The 24,157-nt window shown below is 38.4% G+C and overlaps 1 protein-coding gene across 2 annotated transcripts in view; it reads right to left on the reverse strand.

Moving 5' to 3' along the window:
* Nucleotides 1-12,499, reverse strand: part of TAF4B (TATA-box binding protein associated factor 4b) — a gene marked incomplete at its 5' end in the record, with an annotated part of 125,643 nt that extends 113,144 nt beyond the window's left edge. For both annotated transcript variants that reach the window (XM_080821580.1, XM_080821579.1), the window contains one exon: nucleotides 12,157-12,499. In XM_080821580.1, coding sequence (XP_080677706.1) covers nucleotides 12,157-12,499 — 343 coding nt within the window. The remainder of the gene's footprint in view (nucleotides 1-12,156) is intronic.
* Nucleotides 12,500-24,157: the final 11,658 nt, after the last annotated feature.

Genomic DNA, 24,157 nt, shown 5'->3' on the forward strand with positions numbered 1-24,157 from the left:
CAGAAAGGGAAAGATAAAGAAACAAAACATATTCAAAGAATTAATGGCTGACAACTCACCAAATTTGACAAAGAATAATCTACATGTCCAAATAGCTCAACAAATTCTAACACATTCACAGAGATCTACACTAAGACACTTCATAATAAAAATGTTTGACTAATAAAAGAAAATCTTGAGAACAGCAAGACAAAAATGACTTGCTATTTACAAGAGAACCCCAATAGGATTAACAGCTAACCACTCATCAGAAACAATGGAGGCCAGAAAGCAGTGAAATGACATATTTCACTTGCTGAAAAGCTAAAAAAAAAAAAAAAAAAATCAACCAACAATCAGATACTCATTAAAAATATCTCTCAAAATTGAAGGCAAAATAAGGACATTCCCAGATAGGGGCACCTGGGTGGCTCAGTCAGTTAAGTGTCTGCCTTTGGCTTGGGTCATGATCCCAGGTCCTGGGATCAAGCTCCACATTGGGCTCTCTGCTCAGCGGGGAGCCTGCTTCTCCTTCTCCCTCTCGCTCCCCCCTTTTCTTTCTCTGTCAAATAAATAAGTAAAATCTTAACAAAACAAAACAAAAAAAGACATTCCCAGATAAAAACTGAGTGGATTGGTTAGCCAGCAAACACACCATACAAGAAATACTAAATAAAGTTGTCCAGGCTCAAAAGAAGTGATCCTAGGAAGTAATTCAAATTCACATGAAAATGAGAAAGGGCACTGGTAAAGGTAATTATATAATTTGACAATATATATGGCTATTCTGTTTTCTTCTCTTAATTTCTTTTAAAAAATTGTAGGGGCACCTGGGTGGCTCAGTCGTTGGGCATCTGCCTTTAGCTAAGGTCATGATCCCGGGGTCCTGGGATCAAGCCCCACATGGGGCTCCCTGCTCAGGGGGAAGACTGCTTCTCCCTTTTCCACTCCTCCTGCTCATTTTCCCTCTCTCACTGTCTCTCTTTCTCTGTCAGATGAATAAGTAAAATCTTTTAAAAAACTGTATAGAAAACTACATATATAATTACAGATTTGGACCCATAACATCAAAATGTAATATATTTGTGAATAAGAGCAGAAAGGAAGTAGGTGGGACTAAAGTTGTATCACACTAAGGAAATGACTTTGGTTGAAAACAAATTAAGAAAACCAGAAATGGTAACTAAGAAAGTAATAAGACAAATGCTACAAATATGTCTTTGTGCTCCTTTCTTCTGTCAGTTTCTTTAAAAAACATGAAGTTACATAAGGTAATAATTATAACAAGGTATTGGGTTTCTAACAAACTAGATGCAATATATAGAGCAATAATAGCACAAAAATTGAAAAGTGGGAAGGGGGCACCTGGGTGGCTCAGTCCTTAGGCATCTGTCTTCAGCTCAGGTGATGATCTTAGGGTCCTGGGATCAAGCCCAGCATCTGGGTCCCTGCTCAACGGGAAGCCTGCTTCTCTCTCTCTCACCCATTTCCCCTGCTTGTATTCCCTCTCTCACAGTCTCTCTCTGTCAAATAATAAAATCTTAAAATAAATAAAAATAAATAAAAAGTGGGAGGAAAATAAGCTAAATAGAAATGTTTCTATATTTCACTCAAGTAAGTTATTATAAATTTATTAGAGATATATACACTTTATTAGATATATTTTATAACCTCTAGAACCACAAAATATATATGTCAAAAAATGATAAAGAAAACAAAGCATCACTCTAGAAAATATTCACTTAATACAAAGGAAAGCAGGAAAAAAGGAATAGAGGAACAAAAAGGACAGGATATGTAGAAACAAAAATAAATGGTGGACCTAGTCCTAACTACATTAAGTAACATTACATGTTAATGGATTAAATAATCCAATAAAAGGCAAAAGTGTCAAACCAGACCAAAAAAAGGTAAGATCCAACTGTGTGCTACCTACAGAATACACACTTTAGACTCAAATATAAAACAAAGTTGAAAGTAAATGACATATCATAGAACAGCAACCATAAGAAAGCTAGCATGTCTATACTAATATCAAACAAAATAGTCTAAAAGTGTTACTAGAGATAAAGAGTGGGCATTTTATAATTAATAAAACACCCAAGAGATCAGGAATATTAACAATTATAAACATATATGCAACAAAAAACAGCCCAAAATATACAAAGCAAAAGCTGACATAAAGGAAAGGGAAAACAGAAATTCAACGATAACAATCGAGATACTTAAATACCCCATTTCAACAAAGGATAGACAACTACATAAAAGATTAACAAGGAAATCAAATACTTGAACAATACATAAACCAAACAAACCTAAAACACATCCATAGAACACTCCACCCAATAACAACATTCTCCTTAAGTGCACATGGAACATTCTCAGGATAGACCACATGCTAGGACATAAAACAAGACCCAGTAAATTTTAAAAGACTGAAATTATACAATGTATAGTCTCCAACTATACTGGAATGAAATTTGAAATCAGCAACAAGAAGAAATTAGGGGAACTCACTAATACTTAGAAATTAATTACTCCTAAGTAATCATTTGTCAGTGAAGAAATCACAAGGGAAATTGGAAAATACCTTGAAATGAGTGAAAATGAAGACATAATAAACAAAAATTTATGGAATTCGGATAAAGCAGAGCTTAGAGGGACATTTACAGTTACAAATAGCAGAATTTAAAAGGGGGGTGCCTGGGTGGCTCTGTAAGTTAAGCATCCCAACACTTGATTTTGGCTTAGGTCATGATCTCAGAGTCACAAGATCAATCAAGCCCTGCATTGGGCTCTCTGCTGGGCATGGATCTCGCTTAAGATTCTCTCTCTCTCCCACTCCCTATGCCCCTCCCCCCACACTCCTCCCTCTCTCTCTTAAAAAGGAACATTCAAGGGGCACTTAGGTAGCTCAGTCAGTTAAGCATCTTACTCTTGATCTTAGCTCAAGTCTTGATCTCAGCGTCATGAGTTTAAGCTCCACTAGGTGTGGAGCCTACTTAAAAAAAAAAAAAAAAAAAAAAAAGGAAGATTCAAATCAATAACAAACTTCCATCTTAAGATACTGGGGGAAAGGAGCAAAATAAAAACTAAAGGAAGCAGATGAAAGAAGTTAATAAAGATTAGAGCAGAGGTAAATAGACAGTATAAAAAACAATTGAGAAAAATAAAAACAAAAACTGGTTCTGGGAAAAGACCCACAAAACTTAAAAACCTTTTCCAGACTGACTAAGAAAAAAGAAGGCTCAAACTACTAAAACCAGGAATGAAAGAAGGGACATTACTACTACTTTACAGAAAGAAGGATAGGGGCGCCTGGGTGGCTCAGTGCGTTGAGCCTCTGCGTTTGGCCCAGGTCATGATCTCAGGGTCCTGGGATCGAGCCCCGTGTGGGGCTCTCTGCTCAGTGGGGAGCCTGCTTCCTCCTCTCTCTCTCTGCCTGCCTCTCTGCCTACTTGTGATCTCTCTCTCTCTCTCTCTCTCTCTCCGTCAAATAAATAAATAAAATCTTAAAAAAAAAAAAAGAAAGAAGGATAATAGGAGAATAATACTATGAGTAATTATAAACCAATAAATTAAATGACTTACATGAAATGGACAAATTCCTAAAAACAAAAAACTACTATAACTGACTCAAGAAAATAGGCAGTCTAGGCATGCCTGCGTGGCTCAGTCGGTTAAGCATCTGCCTCGGCTCAAGTCACGATCCCAGAGTTCTGCAATGGAGCCCCGCATCAGGCTCCCTGCTTAGCAGGGAGCCTGCTTCTCCTACTCCCTCTGTCCCTCCCCATCACTTGTGCTCTCTTGCTCTCTAATAAATAAATAAAATCTTAAAAAAAAAAAAGAAAAGAAAATAGGCAACCTGAAGAGGTCTCTAACAAATGATTTGAATTACTAATCAAAAAAGTATCCGCAAGATAAGCCCAGGTCCAGATGGCTTCACTGGTGAATTCTACCAAACATCCAAAGAAAAATTATTACTAATCATTCATAAACTCTTCCAAAATAGAAGGAAACATGTATCAACTCATTTTGTAAGATCAGTAGTAACCTGATACCAAAACCACATAAGACATCACAAAAAAACTAGAGACCAATATGCCTTATAATTACAGGTGCAGAAAGTCCCAACAAAGTACTAGCAAAGTGAATACAGCAGCACAAAAAAAGTGTTAAACTTCATCAAGTAATATTTATCTCAGTGTGGAAGGCTGGTCTAACACAAACATTACTATAAAACAGCATATCAATATAGGACAAAAACCCTATATCATCTCAACAGATGCAGAAAAAGCATTTCACAAAATCTAACACCCCTTTTCTTCATGATGAAAACACTCAACAAAATAGGAATAAAAGCAAACTTCCTCAACCTGGTAAAAGAGATTTGAAAAAACCTCACACTTAACACTGCATGTAATGGTGAAAGACTAAATGCTTTCCCCTTAAGATGATGAATAAGACAAGATACCTGTGATGAGAAATGAGACAAGAATGCCTGCAATCACTACTTCTATTCAACATTATTCTGAGAGTTCTAACCAGGGCAATTCAGCAAGAAAATGAAATAAAAGGCATCCAAAGAGAGAAGTAAAACTACCTATTCACATACTATATGATCTTCTATGTTTAAATCCTAACAAACCTATGAAAAAACTATTAAAACTATTAAGTTCAGTTAGGTGGCAAGATACAGAATCAATGAAAAAAATCTGCTGTATTTTTATACATTTGCAATGAATGACTAAATAGAACAAAGAAAACAATTTCATTTACAATAGCACCAAAAAAAAATAATATACTGATAAATTTAACAAAATAAGTACAATACCAATACTCTGGAAACTGCAAAATGCTGTTGAAAGAAATTAAAGAAGATCTAAATAAATGTTAAGACACCCCATATTAGTGGATCGAGAGACTTCCTACCTTCCAAGATCATTAACAGGATTAAATGATACAATACTTCCAAGCAGGCTTTTGAATTTTAAAGTTATCAATAGTAGTAATAACTGTTATTAATACCAAAAGGTCCATAATCCAACCTTTTCTTCAACTAAATACTCAAAACTTTAGTAGGATGTAATACTAGAATAGTTGAAGACAATACTGAGAATAAAATAACAAGAGCTCATCTAGTCAATGCTCTTTTAACTGAAGTGTTTATCTATCCAAAAGGCCCAGTTCTAAAGAGCAACTTAGTGAAAAGCACTCATAAACATATAAAGGAAACTGAACAGTAGTCTCTCTTCTGAAAACCAGCTACCACATCTCTCTGAATCAAATCCTGATAAATTTGACTCATTTTCCAATCATAAAAGAATAATTAGTTTGCCTACTTATCCTACAGACATGTTGAAAGAAAGTAATCATACATTAGGTTACAGAGCACGTTTCCTCTAAAAATATTAAGATGTTAAAGTGTAAAGTGGTCCAGTGCTCACTCTCTATTTGGTACATAATTTAACATACTACTCTACTCATCTGCCCAGTGAACTGCTACGTTGTCCCGAGATGACTTCCCTATTTTGTCTTGGCTACAAGTTGATCTGGACAGTGGTTCTGATTTGTCCAACTTCCTAGCATTGGTAAATACTGACCCTGAAAGGATCACACAAACCCAAGAGCCAAAAAACTTTCAGAATTCACCTATTATAATTTAATACCTACACATAATCGCCTAAATGGTAACCTTCTAGTCTCTACTGAAGTCTAGGGTTAAGTCAGTGGAGGTGTACAAATGTCACCCCCTCACAAGTAGAGTAGAAATACAAAGTTATTCCTTAATACAGAACCAAAAAATTATTCTTCCCATAATATTCACAGATAGGTCCCTTGTGCAAGCACACAAAATAAGCCTACTTTCATCTCCACAGGCAGTCCTTTAAACACTTAAAGGCAGACAAACATACTCAAAGTTGTTTTCTTGATCAGGCACCAAGGCCCCAATTCCTTTAATTTTTTATATCATAGTTCCCCTTAATGAGCTTAAAGTCACTTAAATTTCTTTTTCTCTCATTCCAATAATTCTTTGAGTGAATAAAAGAAAAACTTAAGGGGCGTCTGGGTGACTCAGTTGGTTAAGAGTCTGCAGTCTGCACTTCAGTCATGATCCCAGAATCCTGGGATGGAGCCCGAAGTTGGGCTCTTTGCTCAGCGAGGAGCCTGCTTCTTCCTCTCTGTCTGCCTGCTGCTCCCTCTGCTTTTGCTCTCTCTTGCTATCTCCCTCTCCCTGTCAAATAAATAAATAAAATCCTTATTTTAAAAAAAAAGAAAAACTTAAAATCAATCAGAAAGTTTTTATCCCAGATTCTACTATCCCTTATGGCACATCTTCTCTATTCTCCATTTACACAGTGGATTTGTCAAAACAGAACTTCTATTAACTTTATTAAATTTCATCTTTTAAAAGTAGGATCACATGTTTTCAGGTGATTTCTACCTTCTTTATAACTTGCCAAATTTGTTTTTACATATGTATGCCTCAGTTTACAAAAATAATGTTGTTGGAGAAAAATTAAGCCCAGAACAACCTAAGGAAATTCTCAAAATTTCTTTAATTTCCAGGAAAGGTACTGTGTCTACCTTATTTTCCACCGTATCCATGGAACTGAACATAGAACCTAGTATACAGTTAGCACTGAAATGCATGAGTAGTTTAAAAAATATATAACTTTAGGGGCGCCTGGGTGGCTCAGTGGGTTAAGCCGCTGCCTTCGGCTCAGGTCATGATCTCAGGGTCCTGGGATCGAGTCCCATATCGGGCTCTCTGCTCGGCAGGAAGCCTGCTTCCCTCCCTCTCTCTCTTTGCCTGCCTCTCTGCTTACTTGTGATCTCTCTCTGTCAAATAAATAAAATAAATCTTTAAAAAAAAAAAATAAATAAATAAAAAATAAAAAATATATAACTTTAAAACACTCATATTTCCTTGATCCAGAAATTCCAAAATTTTTGGAATTTGTTATCTGTCCCAAGAAAATAATCAAGACACACACCACAATCTAAATACAAAAATGTCTGTTTACTTTTATTTATAAGTAATTTTTTAAACAAAAAGGCATAAGCAACCTAAATGAACAAATAGAGAAAACATTAAATAATGGATTATGCACTCCTTAAAATTAAGCTTTTGAGGTTAGAACACACAAAACTGTGACTGTATAATAGTAAGTGAAAAACAAGGACACAGAAATTAAATAATAGAATCCCAGTTATGGGGGCGCCTGGGTGGCTCAGTGGGTTAAAGCCTCTGCTTTCGGCTCAGGTCATGATCTCAGGTTCCTGGGATCGAGCCCCGCGTCGGGCTCTCTGCTCAGCGGGGAGCCTGCTTCCTCCTCTCTCTGCCTGCCTCGCTGCCTACTTGTGATCTCTGTCTGTCAAATAAATAAATAAAATCTTTAATAAAAAAAAAAAAAAAAAAAAGAATCCCAGTTATGTAAAAATAAATAAATAAATAAAGGAAGCATCCATACATTTTTTTTTTCCCAATGAAACTGAACTTTGGGGTAGTGAAATGTTCTCCTTATCTTGGAGTGGGGCTATACCTTTGTCAGTTTTCAAAACTTACTGTAAATGGTTTCTTTTTTAAAATAAGTATACTAGTAAAAAATTATAGCTCCATAAAGTTTATATAAAAAAGGAAACTAAAAGATACACTCCAAATATTTGGGGCAATTTTTCTGTACTTTCCAAATTTTGTATAACAGACATAAAAAAGTGGAGGCATATAGACATTGAGGTTATTTCAAAATCCAACCTTTTAAATCATAATAAAATCTTTTAAAAAATAAATTACAGTGAATTTGGTGGATGCCAATACATAAATAGCAACCAGAGTACCTATAGCTAGCCAATGTTATACAGGTACCTTAAATATTCAGACACGCCTGCTATGCAACTCTGTATTCCACACAAATGGTGTTCTTTAGAGTTCTGTGACATGTAGACTTACATTCTTAGTTAACCCGTATGATACTTCTATGAAGAAGGTGTGATCCCATTTTAGACATAATAAAACTGACACTGAGGATGAGTTCAATAAATTTGACCCAAATCACAAACTTACTAAGTGGTAGAGCTGGGATTCATATCCAGGTCTGTTGGCCAATATTCTGCCCTTTATTGCTATACTTCACTGCTTTCCACAAAAGGCTAACCCACCAAGTCCCTTTGATTAGCACACCTAGTCCCTACTCTGAACTACACCTGCCCTGAACTAAACCTTCCCAGTTACTGTATATTACATACTTACTTTACTTCACAAACTAACAAGAGCCCTCTTAGGCATAATTATTCAGTAAGTAATAGATCTGTATAACATTATCATCCACCCACATTTCTCTACATTTGAAGTCTCTCTCTCTCCACTCAATTATAGGACTCCTCTTCTCTAACTGTTAATGAATGTCAAGTCTGGAAAATTACGTATGAGATTCTACAGATAGCTTTTTATCTTTTTAATCTTTTTTAAAGAGATTTCATTTATATATTTGACAGAGAGAGAGAGAGAGAGAGAGCACAAGCAGGAGGAGCAGCAGGCAGAGGGAGAGGGAGAAGGAGGCTCCACGCTAAGCAGAAAGGACCCTGGGATCATGACCCAAATGAGCCACCCAGGCAACCCCACAGGTAGCTTATTAAAATCAAGTATGAACATCGTTGATTATGCATTTAAATGATCATTTGGGGACAGAATTTGGTAATCCTATGAAAAGATTACCTTTTGAAACAGTAATTCCACTTCCAGCAATTCATCCTATAGAAAATACATTTATAAAACTGCACAAAAATACACAAAGATGTTTATTATAGCATCATAACAGAAAGTAGTGCAAACAGTATCAATATCTAAGAATAGCAAGGTGGTCAAAACATGATGGTACATTGATACAGTGGACTACTAAGCGACTTAAAAAATGAGGAAGGGGCTCCTCGGTGGCTCAGTGGGTTAAGCCTCTGCCTTCGGCTCAGGTCATGGTCTCAGGGTCCTGGGATCAAGCCCCACGTCGGGCTCTCTGCTCAGCGGGGAGCCTGCTTCCCCCTCTCTCTCCACCTGCTTCTCTGCCTACTTGTGCTCTCTCTCTCTGTGTCAAATAAATAAATAAAATCTTTTAAAAAAATGAGGAAGATTTATAGGTACTAACATGAAAAGGATAATATTGTTAATAGCAATAATCTGATGAAGGGGGTATATTATATTTCAGTAATGCTTTTTTTCTTTTACATGAACATATGCCGCTTTTGTAAGCAGAATGAGCGAAGAAATTAAAAATAAAATGCACTGATATGTGTAACGGCCCTTGGAATCCCTTGGGGGCTGCAGCCCTATTGTCCTCTTCTTTCTCCACATACACTAATGTGTGCATTCAAACATTCAGGTGCCCTCTCTGAGCAAGGAACTTATTAAACCCTGGGTAATAAAGCCAGCGACAGAGTCCCTATCCTCACACAATATCCTTTTGATAAAGCCAGGGTGAAAACAAGAACCGCTAACTTATCCAGGAACTGGTTCAGGAATTTGAGAACGATCCAAATCCTATGCCATGCCTCAGCATGAAAGAGTTGACAAAAAAACCCTGAACCATTTTACAAGTAACTTTGACAGACTTCTGTACAGTATGACCGTCAAGCAGAAGCTACCAGTTTATGATTTAGCAGAAGCAACCAAACCTTGATCATCTTTCTTAAACAAGTGATAGAAGAGACACAGAATACCACAAACAGAAAGAACTGCAGTCTTGCCCCAAATCCCACACGTTCATAAAAGAGAAGACTGAGAAGATGAAAGAGATTACCAAAAACATTCGACAGAGTAATTTTCAGAGCTTTGCTATAGCTTCTTTCATTTCTTCACAATTACGCCCCTTTTTATTTCCAGTCCTTGCTCCCTAGAAAAAACTTATGCTGCATATCTATATTTTTGAAAACCACTTTTTTTCATTGAGGAAATTCTGAAGTAAACAGAAATCAAATACTTAACGTATTCATTATCTTGAAAAAGCAAACCTGACTTCTATGTGATTTAAGCATCCCTGAGTAATCAATTACTAATCCTCAGGATATAAAATAAACAGTACAAGACTTATAATTTTTTTAAAAGTTACTTTAATCAGTGTTCCCATTTTATTCTTCAACTACTCGTTATCTTATTGTGCACCAATGAAAGCACAAAAGTTAGTATGGTCTTCTGCCATATGTCAGTTGAAATATTCCCCAAAGCTGCTCTTCAAAGCACCTCCCCACCTCCTCTGTAACAATTCCTAAACGCAATTTATCTCCTTGCTCCTGTAAATTTTTCCATGGTCAATTATCTAAAATGTTTTAGTGTAGTGCACACCTAGATTGTGGTCCTTGTTTGCAGCTATATAGCTCTGGCAAGTTTCAGTTTTGGTTTCTTTGCATACAAAATATTAGGCTCTAAAATTCTATGTCACCATTTAGCTCTGATACCACACACACACCAAGTGGTAAGCACAGCACTGTATAAAGAATATACAGACCTGGATTCAAATTACCTCTGACACCTATGAGGTGTCTAGCATTGGGCAAGTTATTTACCCTTAGAGACCTTTCTCAATTTGTTACCTATTATGACCAACAAAAGGATATAAATAATATATAAAAAGTGTATAGCACAGTATGCCTTCGATTAGTGATCAGTTCCCACTTACCAAGTTCTTACTCTTTTTTAAAAGATTTTATTTATTTGACACAGAGATCACAAGAAGGCAGAGAGGCAGGCAGAGAGAGAGGAAGGGAAGCAGGCTCCCCCCTGAGCAGAGAGCCTGATGCGGGGGTGGGGGGGTGGGGGGGTTCATTCCCAGGACCCTGAGATCATCACCTGAGCTGAAGGCAGAGGTTTTGACCCACTGAGCCACCCAGGTGCCACCCAAGTTTTTACTCTTGATGATTTTTCTATTTTAATACTTTTTTGATTATTCTAAACAATCTTCAGTGACTAGACAGGAATTTAATTTTTAACAAATCAGATGATTTCATTCAAACACATTCATAACTACTTTATAAGTATAGGCAGGTTGACAATTCAGAACTGTCAGAAAATGTATCCAGTGGCATATACATCACAGCTTCAAATGTGTGTACCTCCTGTACCATAAAAATTGAAACAGAATTTCATCAAAAGTAAGGAACATAATCTTTCCACAATGTTCATGATCAATCAGAACATTAGCTACAAAAAAGCCCCTATCATTTTGCTGGGGGATACTAAAATCTTGAATCCAATGTTTCACTTCTTTACCATCTTTGCGGGTCTGAGTTCCAACTACTGCTAAGCAAAATAAATAGGAGACGATATAATCAAGAGTAGAGTTCACTCCAAAGAATGTCATTTGTGCCTTTTTTCCCCACTGAAATTCCAAGACACTTTCAGCGGAGTTAAGAAAGAAGGTAGAACACTCAAATTTACAAACTCTGAATAATCACAGAGGAAAATCTTTGTATAAATCATGAAAAACAGCCCAAACATGTAAACCCTCATATAAAAAGTAGTCACAGACTCATTAACTGTAGCATCACACACTGGCTTCAAATATAACCCCATGCCTCTGATCCATCAACTTTGGCACCGCTCCCTTAAGACAGGTATTCTTCTAACTGAAAATTACAATCACCTCATATCTAAAGACTGTGCAGAAAGCAGCATTATTCATTTCTGGTACTAGAAAAGCAGTGAAATTATTTTAGCTTGCTTAAACATCCTCCTTCAGCCTTAACACACAAGAACTTCTTAAACTTTTTTGAAAAATATGGCTATCTAAGCGTGTGGTTATATAAATTGGTCTCTTCTCCACGTAAAAATAAAAACTTCAGCTATATTCTACCTTCTCGCACCTACGAGCTAGTGCCTCAAAGGCCCTCCTGAATATACTGCTCCAGCGTTTACTGTGTCACTTGGGTGAAGAAATTCTTTCCTTAAATATGAAAAGAACTATGCAGTAATGATTCAAAGAGGCTATATTAATTGTAAAGCCAAACCACTGCCCTGCAAAGTCGATTATGAAAGGTTCTCTTAGCTGAGTTTTTTTGTTTTTTGTTTTTGTTTTGTTTTGTTTTGTTTTAGAGCTACCAGCAAGAAGGCACAATCCAGAGCTGCGACGTTTCCCGTGTCGCCGCTGGCTGGACCGATCGGTAAGCTGGAAAAGGTGATCGACATACCTGGAGGAAGCTGCAAATTAGCAGGCAACTGGATTGTTGTGGTGTTGGGGGCTTTCACAGCGACTATCTGAGGAGCAGGCAGCGGGGGGCCGCTGCTGAGTTTAGGAAGAGCACTGACAGGAGCCACTTTGGTCACCAGGGTACCCACGGGGGACCGCAGGGGCTGGGACACCGTGGACTCAATGCAGACACTGACAGGAGCCTTAGTCACGGCGCCCAAGGCCACCGGGGTGCTCTCCACCCGGACAGGCAGAGTCCCAGAGGGGGCCATCGTCACGGTCCCGGAGGCGCTCACACCGGCCGGGGGAGCGGCGCCGGCCGGTTCCGTGAGGCCCGCGGGCATCCCCAGGTGGATCAGCGGCAGCTGCGACGCTGCCGTTCCGGGAACAGAGGCTAGGGTAGGCTTGACAAGCGGCAACCGACTCCAGAGCAGTTCCGGCTCCACACCATCGCTAGGGAGAGGCGCAGGGGCCGCGACACAGAAGTCGGTGACGGACGCAGGCTGGACACCGAGACCCGCGCGTCCCGCACCTCACTCTGGTCCGTGCGGCCCCGGCCGCAGCGACACCTGCTCGGCCGCTCGCCGCTTCCTCAGCAGCGCTCCCACGTGCGCCGGCTCAGCCCGGCGCCTCAGCATCGAGTCCCGCAGCAGCGGAGCCCGGAGGGCGTCACTTCGGCTCCCACCATCCAGCAAAGCTCTGCGCCCCAGTTCCCCCGCCAGAAACTTCAGAACTACAAACCCGAGCGCCCGAAAGCCCCCTACACACACTCGGCGTGGCCCCACCGCGCGGCCACGCCAGCCATGTTTATATAGCCACGCGGAGACCTCGCGCACGCGCACAGGCCGCCGCCGCCACCCCGGGCTTCCCCCGGAATCCGGCCCTGTGATTGGCCACAGACTGGAATCGCGCTCGTGACGTCACTAGGGACGGCTCCAGAGGGCGTTAGAATCTTCCCCCGCATCAAGAGGAAGGAGGGTCAAGTTGCCAAAAACCTACCATGTGGGAGGGGCAGACTGCACTTGGAAAACTGCGACATTCGGGTTCCTCTCGTTTTATCCCCAATGGTATGTTCCTTTAAAATCGAGGAGTGTGATTGCCACACGCTTTTACTTTGAGGAAAAAATGGGGACTGGCTTCAGAGAACGGTAACTCAGACTAAACCACGCTTCCCCTGTTTTTCTGCGAGCTTTGCCTTAAAGCGTCGCAAAATGAGCGTTAAAATTGACACTGAAAAAAAATTGTCAGTTTCTTTCTTTTAAATGTTTAAGAATGGCGTATATTTTTATAGTCGGCAAAATATGTCTGTTTTCCTATGACTTTAGAGTAGAGCTGCCCCCAAGGGAATATCGTTTTCTTCATTTGGGCGGCTATAGGTATCTCTTATCACCTCTAAACGTAAATTGTTCACGTTTTGTCTCCTTGAAAACTGGGACAGTGTCTTTTGATTCCTGCCTCTTCGGATTCTAGCAATTAGATTTCAACTGCAATCCTAAATATTATTTGAAAAAGTGGAAAGTGTTTGTTAAATGAATCAGTAATAAGCGGGAAAACTTGCTCCTTAGGGATCTAGTTAGAGAGGATGCCTTGATTTCAGGCTTTTGTCGGAAGATTATGTTTACAGGAACCGACACTATAACTGAAGGAGATTTTGCAAGTAGGCAGGCAAGGCGATCTTTACAGCTGCTGGTTTTCTCCCTTCCTGTAAACGCCAGTGGACAGAATCTTCACAGCCCTCACACTTAACTACATTTGCTGTCTTTCCCATCCCAACCAGTCCAAATCAGCCCATCTATGATTCCAGTCATTTACAACCTTCCCCATTCATGAAGGCTTACTGATCACGTGGCCTCTAGAAAATACCGTGGAGTTGGGGAAAGGACAAATTTATTGAGGGCCCCTTGTGTGCTGGTCACTAAGAGGAATATTTTCTTGTTTTATTTTGTTTTTAACAGCCCTTTCATTGTATTGACTTAAAAACTGCGGTTAAAAGAGTAATTTTCCAAGGAACTGGGATCCAAAACAGTCTATATGAAACCAAAGTGCATCTCTTTCCATATCTCCACAAATGCCTAATTCATCATATATCCCATATGTCCCTGGCAAAATGCCTTGCACATAAAAGGTGTCTAATAGATATTTGCTAAATGAATTAAATAGATCTATGCAACATTTTCAGTGAAGCTATATGGTCTAGAGGCTTCGAATCTTAGATCTGCTTTTTAGTAGCTGGGCAAATTGTTTAGCCTTGTTTTTTTTTTCTCCACACAGTGTAATCCAATAAACCCTTGCAGAAGGAATTCTCAGAGTTAGCTCTGAGGACTCTCCCTCTCTAAACTTTAATTAAACCCCACCCCCAACTCACATACTTTGTTTAGATATGCAAATAACCTCAATAAAATTACAAAGAGGCTTGGCTGAGGAAATACACTTTCTCTTTAACATGACCTTGAACATTTTGTTATAATTTGCTCTATTATTTGTCTCATTGATGGAAACTTTAGTTTTCTAGTTGCAAAGAATATACTCTTACCTGGCACAGGTAACTACGCTCCTGAATTTGGAGTTTAGTAATAATCATGTTTGCTGCATTTTCCTTCTACAGAAACTTGCGCTAAAACAGTAAACATAGGGAAGCAAAATGCATTTTATCTCTCTATGTGAGAAAAAAAAATACAGGGGAGGATTATACCTTGATTTTTATTATGTTTCTCTGTTAAAATATTTGTAAAATTAAAGATGTTGAGAAACACTTACTCATTTATCTTCTTAGTCTATCCAGGCTGCTGTAACAAAATGCCACAGACTATTTGTTTTAATTAAATTATAACTGATATACAATACTAGTTTCAGGTGTATGACAGCAATTCAGTATTTTTATACATTACGAAATGATCACCTTGATAGAACTAGCTACTGCCACTATAAAGTTATTATATTACTGACTATTCCCTATGCTGCATATTACATCCTCATGACTTATGATTTATTTTGTAACTGGATGCTTATACCTCTGGGGATTAGGTGAGGGGTAGCTTATAAACGGCAAAAACTTACTGCTCACAGTTCTGGAAACTGGAAATCTGAGATCATGGTACCCGGATGGTCAGATGAGGGCTCTCTTCCAGATCACAGGCTTCCCCTGTCTTCAAATGGCAGAAGGAATAAAGAATCTCTCTGGAGATCTTTCAAAAGGTACAAATCCCATTCATGAGGGTCCCACCCTCATGATTTAACCATCTCCCAAAGGCCCCACCTACTAAATACCATCACATTTGGGAGTTGGGATTTCAACATAATGAATTTTGGGGAGACACAAACATTCAGACCAGATAGGACCTTCTAAATGAGGGACATTAATTCATTAAGTCATTAATTACCACAGACTGTGCTCATCAACTCAGGTAATGAAATAGAACTGTGAACAAACACAATTTATATTTCCAAATTTCAGTATTTTACACACATACATGAACACACTTTAATTTGGGCAAAACCAAAGGCTAAGAGTACAATTAGTGGACAATGCAAATTACCCTTACTGTCCTTTTGATTTTCCATAAGTCTATGGTCTCCTCAGAAAAGGAATAAAAGTTTACTACGCTGTGGAATTTAAACAGGAAGCTTTCTTAATCCTTGAAATGAAATCAGCTGAAAAATCTGCCTGAGAAAACCTAACTATTTGGCTAAGGTGGTTATGGCCTCAGCTTCAAATTGAGTCAGAAACAAATAGCCTCAAGCTCTATACCTCGAACCTAGGCCAGTATCTGGGCTTTTACCTCAAAACAGTTAAATACTTTTCTGCAGTACAACACATTCCTACAATACCAGTCTGTCATTTCTGTCCTCTTAAAGGAATGCAGCTTAAAGTCTTAAGAAATTTGACTTCATTAATGACTTCCATTTTTTATGCCTTCACTAAAGGTTTAATGAAGTCTACGACACTTTTCATGCTCCTACAAAAAGTGGATATGACAGAAAGATCCTGTCATAAGAGATGCATCACACTATGGACTAGTAATCAACCACTCAGATTTATACTTGTAGAGGTACATTATTGGAAAAATGATCATGGTATATTGTTAAATGTAAAAAGGAGGTTAGACAATAGTATAGAAAGAATGATTCCATTTTTTTGTAAGCTAAAAAAATAAATAAATAAACCAAAAAGCAGGTAGATACATGCTCAGAAGAAAATCTGGATCATACACCAAACTCTTAACAGAGGACATCTGTTTGGAAACATTCTAAGTGATCATTTCCTGTTTATATTTGTGTATATTCTAATTTACTTGCATAATCAAAAATTAATACAAGCTTTTCTTAAAATATATAATCTTAGTGACAACTGTAATCTTTTAAGTACAGCTAAGTACTCCCTGGTCTCCTTCCCGTAGCACTCAGGAAACCACTGAACGTCATGAAGCTGAGCAACTATGTTAACCTGCTTAAGCTAATTACAATCACTGCCTTAACCTAGCAAGATGGGAGTTTTCTAAAAGTGGGAGTACTCCCTCCTTTTCATTCATAGTAAGTGTACAAAAAGCAATGACTACTTAAGAAGCCATAATCTCAGAATAATCTTATTTTTCTAGAAGATTCTACATTCACAGAACTTTTTACTTGTATTGTCTGTTTTTGCTCTCATTTTCTGGAATTATGTCTTCTTCGAAGATCTTCCTCCCCAATCCCTTCAGTCATTCTTTCATATAATCATATTCATATAATTCATATATAATGAATATAATCATTCATTCATATAACCAGTGTTCATTGTATGCTTACTGTGTGCTTGGCAGCGGAGAATATATCAGTAAAAAAAAGAAAAGACAGAAATCCCTGTCCCTGTGAACCATACATTCCAGTGGAAACAGACAAAATGAAAAAAAGTAAATTATAAAAATGTAAATAAAAAATGAAAAGGTAAATTATATGGTATCTTAGATGGTGATGCATGTCCTGCAAAAGGAAGTCAAACAAGTGGATGAGAAGTACTGTTGGTATATGGAAGAAGAAAGAAAGAGAAGGCAGCCAAATTACATCAGGCCTTGTGTAGGCCTGAGTAGGATTTTGCTTTTTACCCTGAGAGATGTAAAAGCATGGAGAGATTTTGAGCAGCAAGGGAACATTATCTGACTTATATTTTTAAAACTTCACTCTGACTGCTCTATGAATAGTCCCAGAGGGCTAACTGGGTAGGATAATAATAGGATAATATACCAGGATAATAATATAGAGATAATTTTAGAGAGACTATTTAAGGAGGCTACTGGAAAACCCAAGTGAGAGATGATGGTGGCTTAGACTAAGGTGATACTGGAGTAACTGGTAAAAAGTGGTCAAATTCTGGCAATATTTTGATGTTAGGTCCAACAGGTTTTCCTGATGCATTGAGTGTGAAGTATGAGAAAGGAGTTAAGGATGGTTTAAAGGTTTCTGGTCAAGGCAAACTGGAAGCATGAGGGGCTATTGACTGGAATAGGGATGACTGCAATGGTAGTTGGGAAATTAGGTGCCCAATCAGGGATATTTTAATTTATTTTATTTTGAGAGGGGGAAAAGAGGGCAGAGAGGGAATGAGGCAGAGGGAGAGAGAGAGTATTATGCAGGGTTCAGTCTTAGTACTCTGAGATCATGACCCAAGCTAAAATCAAGACTTGGATGTTTAACCAAATGAGCCACCCAGGTGCCCCTGGGATATTTTAATTTGAAATGCTTATTATACATCCAAAGAGGGTTTGGGGTAGGCACTGGTTTATAAACCTAGAGTTCAAGGAAGCGGTCCAAGCTGAATAAAAATATATTCACCAGCATACAGATGGTATTTATCACACCACTGGACTCAGTATGACCAAGGAGGGAGAGAGTATAGAGAAGAAGAGAAGAGGCCAGAGTCCTGGGTACTCTAATGTTAAAGGTTGGGATGATGAAGAGGAACCAGCAACAGGTGGTGGAGAATGAATCTCTATTGATAAGAGGAAGAGAAGGAGAATAAGGAGTCCTGAAAGCCAAGAAATGGCCAAGTTTCAGATGAAGAGAAGAATCAACTGTGTCAAATACCACTGATAGGTTGAGTAAAATGAGGACTGATGATTGCCCAGTAGATACAGCAACACAATGCAGGGTCATTGGTAACCTTGCTAAGAGACAAGTCTCTGTGGAAGGTGGAGGTAAAAGCCTGACTGGAGTATTTTCAAGAAAGAATGGAAAGGGTTTGAAGACTGTGAAGTTTTGATGCAGAGTGCACAGGAAAATGGGGCTGTAGATGGAGGGGATGAGGTGAAGAAAAGTTTTCTTTATGATAACATCATACTTATATGTTGATGGCCATGATCCAGTAGGGAGAGAAATTACTGATAGCAGAGTAAAGAGGAGAGACTTGCTAGAGCCATGTCCTTGAAAGGCAAAAGAGATGGAATCTAGTGCACAAGTGGAGAGCTTTAGCTTTTATAAGAGCAGTGGACCATTCATCTGTGGCAACAGAAGCCAACATTAGAGTTCTTGGCCACAGACACTGGTAGATAGATACTTGTGATGGTAGGAACTTGTGGAAATTCTCTTCTAATCTTTCTCCCTTCCTCCATCCCCATCCATGTCCCTTTATTGCTTCTAGAACAATCTTCCTAAAATGCAAATCTACTTACGTAGCTCCCACTTAACAACTTTTTCACATCCTCCCATTAGAGGCTGAAATGTCAAATAGCTAGGATGGCATACAAAATTCATTACAACCTGGCACTTGCTGGACTGCCCAAGTGATCTCTGCTGTGTTCACGTGGGCACCTTCCAATGGCACCATAGATGACTACAGAAATACCCTAAATGTCCCAAACTCTGTTAGTGTCGTGCCTTTTCATACATTGCTTTACCTCCCTTCAAAGACTTTACACATTTGAAACTCATGTTCTACCTTGCCAATTCTTATTTGGCCTTCAAAAGGCTATAACCTACACTGGATGAATTCATTGCCTCTCCTTTCCCATGATATTTATTATATTATGGTCATTTCAGTTGTTTTTCTTGCCTATCCTGTCTCACTAAATTGTGTATTTTCTTCATAGTTGAGTTCATGTTCATCTCAGAACCAGAAGAGAGAACCTATTACTTAAGCAGATACTTGACAAAGAGAGTACTTTTCTGACTCCTATCCTACTCCCAACCTCTAGACTGGCACGTAGGGACGGGATTTTTTTTTTTTTAAGATTTTATTTATTTATTTGACAGATATCACAAGTAGGCAGAGAGGCAGGCAGAAAGAGAGGAGGAAGCAGGCTCCCTGCAGAGCAGAGAGGCTGATGCGGGGCTTGATCCCAGGACCCTGGGATCATGACCTGAGCCGAAGGCAGAGGCTTTAACCCACTGAGCCACCCAGGCGCCCCTAGGGACAGGATTTTGTCTCATTTGTACATCCCTGGTGCACATTGTATTGTATGTAATAAAATTCTCCATACAGTAATAGGAAGTTCATATTTCAGCTTTCTGTTTTCAGTCTGTATTTGCCTTGAGTGATAACTTTACTTCCATTGCTTAATTTCCATCTATATATTTATGACTTTTGGATTTATCTATCTTTGGCCCAGATTCCTCTTCTGTCCTCCAGTCTTATATAGACAGCCACCTACTATATCCACCTGGATGTTTCACAGGCTCAAACTAAACTTACACACACACACACACACACACACAAACAAAACTAAAATTTACAATCCTACCTTCAAGCCTGCTTTTTCTCCTGTAATCCCTATCTCAGTGAGACAATCTCCTTCCAGTTGCCTAGGATGTAAAAATTAGGAATTGACCTTGACTTTTCCCTTCCTTTCACCTGTTTCCCTCTCTTTTCACTTGTTTCATTAGATCCTGGCAATCCTGACATATGTATAATAATATATCTCTGGAATCCATTGATTCCTTTCATTCCCACTGTCACTTTTAGTTCAAGCCCACGTATGCTCACTTTAATTATGCTAACTGCACTCTCTGTATAACTCCAGACTTGCTCCTGCTTTGTTCTATTCTGTGGCCTGCAATCAGATTTTTATTAAAAATGTTTCTTTAGTCTGCATTGATGATATAGTGGTGAGCATAGCTGCCTTCCAAAATGTTCCTTTAAAGATTAACATTATAATCATTATCATCATTCATTGATTTAGGACTATTTTTCTTTCTTACTGAAAGGAACCTAAAAAAAGAAAACAATTTCTATTTTTAACTATTTACAATTCTATCATTTCAGCTGAATTCTCATTTTTGTATATTACTTTCTATTCCTTGTCTATTATATGCTTGCTATTATGTGAAGTATACATATGGTTTTCCCTATAATTTAGAGCCAACTGTACCTAAATAATTTTCCATGCCTAAACTAAACATTTAAATCAGGTCATGTGCATAATTTCATGCTTCTAAAATGTCTTTATAATGATCATTTTATACATAATATTTATTAAACAAGAACACATAATTGTTTGCATGTATAATTATGAATTATGATAAATACTACAAAAGAAAAGAAGGTACTTTGAAAGAGGATAATGGACAGTGTCTAATTTAGCTAGGGAGTTAGGAAAGTGTTCCAGGAACTAAAGGAAGCCCGTGAGACTGGCGGAGAGTGAACCAGAGGAACAGTTGCCTGAATGAGGTTGGAGAGTCAGAGAGCGGTCATATGATGTGCAAATGAAAGAAACAAATGTTTTAAGCAGAGGAGTAAAATGAATTTATTAACATTTTAAACTTTTCATTTGGAAATAATTTCAAACTTAGAGAAGAGTTGCAAGAAAGAACATTTATAACTCTGATATCCCCTTCATCCAGATTTACCAACTTTAACATTTTGATTTCTTTTATCATTCGCTCTGTGTGTGTGTGTGTGTGCATATATATATATGTGTGTGTGTGCATATATATATATGCACACACACTCATCCTCATTACCCACAGATTCCATGTTTGCAAATTCACCTACTTCATAAAACTTACATCAGTGCTCTCTGAATCAATACTTACTAGGACTTTCAAAGCCTTTTACAGGCATGGGGAGAACAACAGAAAATTGGAGTTACCAAATGTGCGTGTTCCCAGGTGAGGTCAAACAATGAGGTCCTCTGCTTTTTTGTTTCAGCTCCCCTACTGTAACCAGTTGTCCTTTTTGCTGCCTACTCAGTGCCATGTTTTTCTTATTTTTGTGTTTTCTGTTGGTGATGTCACTGCTTAGTGACAGACATAGTGCTGGCATAGTGCTGAAGTGCTGCCTGGTTTTCCTAAGCACAGAAAGGCTGTGATCTGCTGTACGGAGGAAAATATATACGTTAGATAAGTGTAGTTCTGGCATAAGTTACAGTGCTCGTGGTTGTGAGTTCAGTGCTACTGAATCAATAACATACTTTAAATAAGGTGCCTTTAAACAAAAACACACATAAAACAAGGTTATGTATTGATGGGTAGAGGAAAATATTAAGACCAAAGGCTTACAGGAACCTAACCCTGTACTTCCCGGAGGAGTCTTGGTTGACTATTAGTTAATTTCGTGTTTTGTAACTTTAACAGAACATATCTACCATAAATCGTGAGAAGTAATTTGCAGACCTGCCCTCTTCTTTCAGATACTTAATTGTATATTTTCTAAAAACAAGGACATGCACTTACATCACCAAAGTACAATGAACAACATTAGGACTTAACATTGATACAATTATTTAGTTAACAGATCTTTAATCAACAGGTCTTTTCACTTTTGGCAACTGTCTCAATAATGTCCTTGATTTTTTTTTTCCTAGTCCAGGATCCAATCCAAAGTCATTCACTGCATATAGTTTTATCTCTTTAGTCTCCTTTAATCTAGAACAGTTCCTCTGCCTTTCTTTGTTTTTGATGATACTGCCAATTTTGAAAAGAATAGGCCATTTGTTTTGTAGAATGTCCTCAGCTTAGGCTTGTCTCTTTCTTGTTTTCTCCTGATCATATTCAATTTAAAGTTTTGGCAGAAATAGTACATGAGTAAGACTATATTCTTTATATCACAGTAGGAGACACATGATACAAGTTTGTAAGTTTTATTATTTACCTTAAATTTGAGCTTATTTATGTTGGTATGTTTGGGGTTTCTCACTGTAAAGTTACTGTTTTTCCTCTTTGTGATTAATAAGTTTGTGGAACATATTTTGAGACTATATAAATATCTTGTTCTTCATCAAACTTTGATCTATTTAGCATTGTTTTACTGACTCTTGACTGAGCCAATTATTACTAGGATGGATGCAGAGTGGTGATATTTTAAAACTCATTTTCATTTCTTGTACATTGTCATTCGAGATTTTATTGGAAGAAGTAGTTTTCGCATTTCTCTTATGTATGTATCAGTATGGATTTATGTATTCTTTTTTAGCCAGTGTGTTATGACCAGTTATTACCATGATTATTTTGATTCTTAGATTATCCCAGATTTGGACAGTAGGATCTCCTCTTAAATTATCTCCTGTATCCTTTTCATGAATTCCCATCAATTTCTGAGTAACTTATATTCTTAAAAGGTGATTCTAGTTATTATATAGAGAGTGGACTTGGGGAGGGCACAAGAAAAACAAACTAGTTAGATAGCTTTTGCAGTAGGCCACATGAGAGATGCGGGTGGCTTGAAATGGGGTGATGGTAGTGGATATAAGAAATAGGGTGTTAGCAGTGGACATACTTGAAGGTAAAAAATTAGGGATTTTTGTGGTAAATTGAGCAAGGTAGCCTAAGGACTGAGAAACGTTATGTTCTTTTTTTTTTTTTTTAAGTAGCCTCCATGTGGGGCTTGAACTCTTGACCCTGAGATTAAGACCCGAGCTGAGATCAAGAGACAGACACTAACCAACTGAGCCACCCAGGCACCCCAGGACTGAGAAGTGTTAAGAAGTACTCTCACATTTCCAGCTTGAGAAACTGATTGGTTGGTGATTTCATTCACAGTGATGGGGAAGATTGGAGATGGAGCAGCTCTGATGGAAAAAATTGAGAGTTCAAGTTCCAGAAAGATCCCATGGAACTTGAAAGGGACACACAAGGTAGGTGTTAAATTACCTGTCTGCTTGTACTTCCCGACACAGTATAGATTATACTTGAAGTAATGGGACTGGATGTTATCACTGAGGGAGAGAAGGTACAGTAAAGAGAGAAGAACCTCCTTTAAACCTCAGCAGTCAGTGGAGCCAATAGAGGAAGAGGGAAGGAGGGAAGAAGAAAGACTGGAGAGTTAGGGAAGACAACCCAAAATAGTTAAGTCAAGAAGCCAAGATAAAGGTGTTTCACTAGATGAAATGGTGAGAGGTAGTGAGACTTCAGTCTGTCTCTTTTGGAGTGATGCTTTATGAAGGCAGGGATCTTTTACTGTTGTTCGCTGCTATGGCCCTGTAGCCTAGAACAGTGGCTGGCCCATAATGCGTGTTTCATAAATATTTGTTGACTGACTGAATGAATTTGTAGATCATGTGTTTTCATAATATTGTTGCATTGATTAGATACAATCTCCAGAAAAATACCGAATAATTACAATGATATGCTTCCTAGTCTTCTTCTTAATATAATAGTTCCTCAGGTGGTTTAGTTGTTTCATGTTTGCCTCTCTAAGGCAAAAATTTGAGGTTTCTTCCATACTTAAAAACTTTGCATGGCCCTCTTCACTATCACTGCCCGCCCTTCCTGCAGCGCCTCCAGAATAAAACCCAAACGTAGAATAGAAATCCTATCGTGTTGTGATCCCTGGTTGACATCACTTCTGGCGATCTTCCTTTTCTCAAACTTGCCTTCTTATGATACTGTGCTCCTCTTGCCAGGCAAAGAGGTAGAAGAGCTTTTCCCAAGGAAGTCTTCTTCAACCCTCTCCCAAGCAAATACCCTCCGATGTGTTTCTCCTTTCCTCCTGGTAGATCCTCTTGGTATATTCCTTATTTTCCTAAGTCCCAGTAGACTCTGGGTTCCTTTCAGAAGGGACTGTGGGGCACCTGGCTGGCTCAGTCAGTGGAGCA

Source organism: Martes martes, assembly GCF_963455335.1.
Source record: "Martes martes genome assembly, chromosome: 13".
In the NCBI taxonomy this organism is placed as follows: Eukaryota; Metazoa; Chordata; class Mammalia; order Carnivora; family Mustelidae; genus Martes; species Martes martes.